Below are 7493 nucleotides of genomic sequence, written 5' to 3'. Positions count from 1 at the left end.
ATAGCATTTTCTGCTGTTAAAATATCAAACAGTTTAGATAAGGAAGGACACGTCTGCTTTGTTAAAAAATAACTTTCATGCTTCCTTCTTCTAAGGTAGGGATTCATTGCTTATATAAGTATTTACGATTACACATACGTGAATAATCTATTTGCTCAAAAGAAAAACACTTAAAAACTAAATTGGAAAAAACTGACACATCTGAAACGTTTATATTTGACAAAGCCAAAGTTTTCCTTCTCCACATAATGTTATTCATTCAAAACAATTGATTGTTAGTAACATAAGTCGAGCATTATTAAAAAGCGTTTACAAATATTATTGCGTTTGTCATTATAAAATGCCATTCTAGAAAGGGAAAGGCCTTTGCTGTCACATATATCGTATAACAACATATTGCTTTTAGAAAATGCCATTCTAAAAAGGGAAAAGCCTTTGCTGTCACATATATCTCATAACAACATATTGCTTTTAGAAAATGCCATTCTAAAAAGGGAAAAGCCTTTGCTGTCACATATATCTCATAACAACATATTGCTTTTAGAAAATGCCATTCTAAAAAGGGAAAAGCCTTTGCTGTCACATATATCTCATAACAACATATTGCTTTTAGAAAATGCCATTCTAAAAAGGGAAAAGCCTTTGCTGTCACATATATCTCATAACAACATATTGCTTTTAGAAAATGCCATTCTAAAAAAGGAAAAGCCTTTGCTTGCACATTATCATAACAATGTGTATAAAAGCATTTTGCCACTATATAATACCGTTTTAAAGAATCAAAAGCCTTTCCTCTAAAACATATTATAAACATTTTGCAAGTATAAAGTATCGTTTTATAGAGTCAAACGCTTTTGTTGTCGCATATATTACAACATTTTGTCATTATAAATTATAAATTTCCGGTCTCCTTTGCCGCCAAACGTTTGATAATAATTTAAAGTATCGTTTAAAGAGGCAAATATCCTCCACATTAAAAGTCAAACACAAAGTCGGGTATACAGTTGAACATTCGGATTGAACTGAGGTGCACTTGGAGCAGCATCCTTTGCCATATTAAGACTCACAGATGATCTGGTACACATATGTACACCATTATCTTTCCATGCCTCAAACGAGGAGCAGATAGGATCCTCAGCACAAGCTGTTTCGCAGTCATTTGGACTTGAATATATTGTAGCTTCTTCAATATCGTTAAAATTGACAATAACTCTATTCCTTATCTCTTGAAACGTATCTGACATAGAATTGCAGACTGGAAATATAACGGTAAATTATGTTAATGTTGATATTTCAAAGTAAGTGGCAAAAGAAGACCTTCCTAATTAACTTAGTTGCCTTTAGAAGTTGAATTGAACAATCTTGTTAACCTATTTTTGGTATGCCGCCTGTTTCGGTAATACTTTATGAAAATTATACCAATGTACATAAAATGTTAGAAAATTTTTTGTTGATTTAAAAACTGTAATTAAATAATCGTTAATTTCCTCTTCGTTTTTCAGTATCTGTTTGACGTGTTTTTAGTGCTTCCAGTGCACCGATTGACAGTGATGTGTGATTATCCTTCTGGTGACATTTAGTTCTCATCGAAAAAAAAATGTTCAAGTTTAGATTCAGTGCTCTTTATTCTGACAGAAAAACGGTATACAAATTTTGCTGAGATGATACTCAAACCAAATGCATAAGAGGGGAACTTAAAGGCGACCAATATAACAAAATTGGAAATGTTGCTCGCTCGTTTCCATGTTCATTCATTTCCCCTAAACATTTAAGTATAAAAATAGTTAAACATATAATTTAAAAATATCTGCTGATATTTTTACATTGCGTACATCATAGAACCTTCAATACGATACGTTCATTTTATCTAAAAATCTATAAAGTTTTGTCGAGGTATTAAAGAATACACATGTATAAGCCCTTAATAAAATACAATGGGTGAAATGAGATTAAAAATAATTAAATTTTGAAAAGGGATTACTAACCTTTTAGACAGTTTTTGTAAGAAGTGCTGTATCTGTGCAGTGGATGACAGAAACATATTCCTTCAATACATCTTCCTTCTGTTTCAATGCAATCAGCATCTGTGTCACAACGACTACCAATTGTAGGTGCCATAGGGAAGTCTGTGCTAGTTTGCGTCTGAACTAGAGATTGTCAGAGAAAATGTAATTAAAGGCAATGAGTTTATTTACATAACGGGATAGAATAATGTTCGAGATTAGTGTACCTTCTGATGTAGGTATGGACCAATCACTTGTGTTCAATTTTTCAGACCATTCGCTCATTCGAACACCATGTCCTACTCACAGTTCTTGTTTCCAAAAATAATCATTTTTAAACGCTGTCAACTCCAATCAAGGAAAGAGTATACTCTTTATAATACAGTGCAGTTTACGTTTGAATTATCTCCGTTGATCTATGTAAACGGTCTTTTAAAACGTATTTCTGTTTTCCATGTAAATTGAAATAACTATTGCGTATTTCTTCATGTTATTCAAGTGAAATACAAGTTAAATGTTGATGCTGCATATCAAAGACGCCGCCAAATGATGTGAACAGTCACAGGTAATGTACAAAATCTGAATAGAAAATCGTTTTCTATTACAGTTGAATATCTGAAGCACTAATCAATTTTTTCTCCATGTTCTTGTTATGTGTCTGAAAGACTGAAATGTTCATTTGTTGCGACAATGATTGTTAACGTGTGGTCGGAGCAAAATAAATTGAATAACAAGAAAATTTGAAATTATTGGTAAACTTAAAATGAATTCAAGACAATATATGCCGAGAATATGTGTGGGAATTGCATAATGTTCCTTCGAATGAATTTGAGGACGAACTGTCTCTTATTTTACAAATAGCAAAAATATGTCTGTAATATCAAATAATAGTTATGAATAAATTGATATTTATATATGTATAATCAATTCTTAGTTTCGTTTTTTTTTCTTATTTATAAAAGATTAAACGGCTTGATTAAACTTAAGATTACATATTCGACTAGAATCTAGGTATAGACCACTAAATGTAGTGAAAAATCAAGGTGAAAGAGAACAATTGTCAGTCTCAGAATCCATCAAAATAACCTATTGCAAATAAAATTTGTGACACATTTTAGAATAAACTTACTTTTTTCAATAAGTTAATCTGTTTTATACTTCAATGTTAATTATTTTCATGAATTACATGTCGAACATGTTTTGCCTGTTTTGCAAAAAATATTTCCGCTGTGTCCGTATCGCCAATAAAATCTCCTTTGCTTATTTTAATGATACCTCTTGTTCCCTGCCCGAATTTGGTTCCCATCATTAGACTAGAACGATCGACTATAGACTGGCTCATTGGCACGTTGTTTATTAGGTAGATAATAATAAAAAGAATATGATATTCAAACATGGCACTATCACTTCAGTTAAACGTTTATTTTAATCCCTTAATTAAAGCTCTGTGACATGTTGTACATCAGAAAAGCTTTTTCATTAGGAAATTTGAAACCAATGTGATTTTGTTAAACCAAGAAAAAAAAATGCACAAAATCAAGTCTAAAATTTTCTCCATTGCTATAAGAACAAATGCATATCTATTAGACGGCGCGTCTAATAATATAGTTATACATGTACAAACCGTCAAAACAAATTTCTGTTCATCAGGTGATAAAATCTCACATCCATTCTCATTAAATGTTGTACTTAAGGATAAAACAACACTTAAGTGAAATTTAATATACATGTACATGTAAACAATTTTAAAACATCCAAGAAATATGTTACGTATGTACTGTAAATTTGTATACGCATAATAAGTAATCATTAGTATTTACGCATTCATTTTTCGTTGAAAAATTTGGCTTAGACTTTATCGGAATTAAATTTCCTCCATTATCTGAAATGTAAATTCGATAATATCGTTATAAAAATTCAGCTTTTTGGAGCTTACAATATCGATAAATTTTCAATTTAGCATCATATTATTGAGATAAAACCATAAAGAAAATTGGATTTACAGAATCTTTAATGTAAAATTTAATAAATTCTATTAAATTCTCTATTAAATTCGTCCAACGCTTAACATGCATTTTCGACAGAGGCTAGCTTTATTATCATTCTTGAGTTCATATCATAAATTTATATGATATTGCAACTCACATATGATCTAAAACATGTATACTGTTTGTGTGCACTTGAATTTAAGGCCATTGTCTCAGCTTAATACATACATTAATGACAATGCCGTGGGCATTTTGTACCAGATGAATGTAGAACATTAATTGTGTGTATCTAATTCAGATCATAGTATCCCTAAAACATCTGCACTGTAAACCAAAATAAAGATATTTAATAATGCACCATTTTTGTGTGATAATAAGGTGATTATCCAACTCCATTGACTTAGTTAGGGTGCAATTCATCGAGACCGAATGCCAAAATAAATACGAAACAGGTCCTAAAACTCCTTATACTTGGATATTTACAGATATCTTCATACAATAATTGATCATACAATAAATAATTTGATCTATGACCACCATAGATTCTTTTTTCGGTATTTTTTCTAAGTTGTCCGAATTCCCTTTCAGAGCAAAGAAGCGCTAAAAGGCAGACGGAAAAGAAAGAGGTTGTTTTCCTGTTTTCGGCATTCGATCCCTTTCTGTAGCGTACAAATGATCATTACAAAACAGGCAAAAATGCGTTTTATTTCGTCCTGTCTGAATCAGTATTTTACGCAAGATGTTTATTTTATGTAAGGTTGATTTTGACTAACAGGAAGGTTAATATAACTTGCTACTGAACGTTCATCGTAACACGAAGCAGTTGATAGTAGTTATTAAATAATATACTGTGCCAAGTATTAAAGTCCCTACCAACAATCAATGTCAAAAAACACACTAAAAAGAAACAGTGCATTTCAGTAACCTTTAATTACCTATCAAAATATTAACTATATTCCCGTGTACACTTACCGGTAACACATAAACTGTATTCATTCCAAACTCCAGTGTCCAGGCACACAGCAAACGGGCCATTCAACGCCGTGTAACCCGCTTTACATTCATATCGGATATTTTTTCCGACTCCCCTCTGGTTACCAAGAATGACACCGTCTTGAGGAATTGTCACATTAATACATTCTACAAAACATACTAGAATAATATACTTGTTATTTATTATATCTGTATTTTGTAAAGACAGTTTCACTTTCGGAAACTATTTTGATAAGAGTTTCTCTAACAAAGTCATCAGTTTTTTTTCTTCTTTTTTTTTAAAGATATTTTCCGAGCATATTTACTTAATGTATCAATAACAGTTAATAAGTATTTGACACCTTTATTTTATTTTTTTCTTAGAAAGAGTTAACCTATCAAATTAATCGACAGGCCATGTGTCATCGATATTCCTATTACTCTCCGGTTTTTTAAATTTTTAAATTTTTGTTTCATTGATTTGTGTAAATTACCTTTTATTTTACAAACACCTGTATTTTGATTGCTGGTTTCACAAACTTGCCCATAATGGCACCCGTTTTGGCATGGAGTCTAAAAAACAAATATGTAAATGTTTTGTGGTTTTATATATTTTCTTTCATTTCAAAGATCTAGTCAGGTTGACTCAAAGGCAATCATCTATCATTTTGTTTTATTATATCTGGATCTTTGTACCTATTAATGTAGACGGACTCAAATGGAATCATTCAATTTACGGATTCCAAACAAATCAACGAATTTAAGGAAACCTATTGATGTTTTTAAAGAAACAACGTGACAGCAGAACACCAAAAAGCATACAGAAAATAAATAATCTTAAAAAGACATTTACTTACCTGCACAATATCGACAGTTTCCTTCGCGATAAAGATACAATTTCCAGGACGAAGATTGCTCGCATTCCAAATGGAAAAAAGTTCACACACGTGCAATTTGCTCCTGTAACTTAAGGCCTGACAATGAGCACGTGCACTACATTCTTTGACACACTGGGAAATTGAAATTTCCAAAATATAATTAAATCGGTCTTTTTCTAGGTGGCATCTTTTTTCAAACTTAAGAGGGTATCTTATCTCAAAATTATCCACATTCATGTGGACATAGGCATATACCACGTGGATTAAAACAATAAGAGAGTACAGTATCTTCATGATGTGAAACTGAAAACACTGTTTAGTCCAAATAATCATACATTCAGTCTAGTATCAATACACTGGAAGCGGTTCTTGTAAAATATTCCATGTCTAACTGATTATCCCATTTTCAGGGCTTTTACATTGTAAAGAAAATCTTAAAAATGAATACAAAGGAAACAAAATTTCATTTTTATATTCTTTACATTCAATGTTGTTTTTAAAAGGTCCATAGCCGGTGTTTTCCGGTCTATCTGATGTTGGAACAATATATTTCCACGTAACGACGGACGGTTTGATTCATACAAATTCGATAGTTATGTTTTTTGATACTTGATTTCACAGCATGATTTTTTTATCGTTAACATTCAATTTTATTTAAAAAATTTTAAAATATCCTGTCTATTTGACTTTGACAATTCAAACAATATCTTTTTACATCACGGTTGCAGGTAAAAGATTTAATTCAAACACTGTCATCGATTTGTGCAAAGAGATTCGATTTCGCAGCATGAAGTTTCAATCAAAAACAAACTTATGTCGGAATAAGCAGGGTTTTTTTCTCGTGCTAAGTGTCACAAAGCAGTATGCAATATTAAAATTAATAATGTTTTTCATAATACTTCCATTTGAACTTTGAGATGAATTTCGTAAGTAAATAAGTGACCATATTTGGACATTTATTAATTTAACAAGAAAACTAGACCGGTGTCAGGCCTGGTATTACTAAGCATTGAATTATTTACGAAGGGAAATGTTTTTATATTTGCTTGAAATGTTTTAACCGGAAGTATTGGCTTTACATTAGTTGTTAAATGCATGGGAAAAATCATTATAGATATTTCAGATCTTTCTCGTTAAAAGAATTTTTAAACTCAGATGAATCATGCATTTTTCCCCTTCGATATTATATGTTTATTTTGTTAATTGACTTTCATATTTCTTGGAATATACGTAATCACTTTGTTGTCTTTACCCTCATTAGCTTCATTTACGAAAAAGTTAAAGTATTTACAAATTGCCATTACCGTAAACAAGAGCCACCACTGGGCGTGGGCAACGCTCGACTATTTTTCACTTTTTCTAAAAACAAACGAAAGGTTTAAACAAATCTTAAAAAGAAAATTAAAGATAAAAAATAGTTTTTCCCTTTTTTCATTTCATTAGATAGGTCTTGTCACATTAGTTGTTTGATCTCAGTACGAATCATTTCCATATTGTTTAATGATCAATTTTACATCAAATAGTGCATATGGTTTAATTGCATAGCCAAGAAAGTACATGTAGGTCATTTAGTTAAATTATCTGGTTCAGCTGATATCAAAGTTCAATCCTACATCTTAAACTGTGCATGGTCCAAACTTCATAGCTGCACA

At 31.1% G+C, this 7493-nt stretch overlaps 1 protein-coding gene across 1 annotated transcript; it reads right to left on the bottom strand.

Annotated features, from left to right (window-relative positions):
- Positions 1-980: 980 nt before the first annotated feature.
- Positions 981-6358, bottom strand: LOC132721784 (uncharacterized). The gene is made up of 5 exons (XM_060706159.1): positions 5821-6358; positions 5458-5536; positions 4964-5131; positions 1986-2147; positions 981-1255 (listed from the first exon to the last, which is right to left on the bottom strand). The coding sequence occupies exons 1-5, from the start codon at positions 6172-6174 to the stop codon at positions 981-983; spliced, it is 1038 nt and encodes a 345-aa protein (XP_060562142.1). The 5' UTR covers positions 6175-6358.
- Between the last annotated feature and the right edge of the window lie 1135 nt (positions 6359-7493).

This window comes from Ruditapes philippinarum, unplaced genomic scaffold (assembly GCF_026571515.1).
Source record: "Ruditapes philippinarum isolate M1 unplaced genomic scaffold, ASM2657151v2 ctg2315_1_1_1_1, whole genome shotgun sequence".
In the NCBI taxonomy this organism is placed as follows: Eukaryota; Metazoa; Mollusca; class Bivalvia; order Venerida; family Veneridae; genus Ruditapes; species Ruditapes philippinarum.
This window is presented reverse-complemented; position numbering and strand designations above follow the sequence as displayed.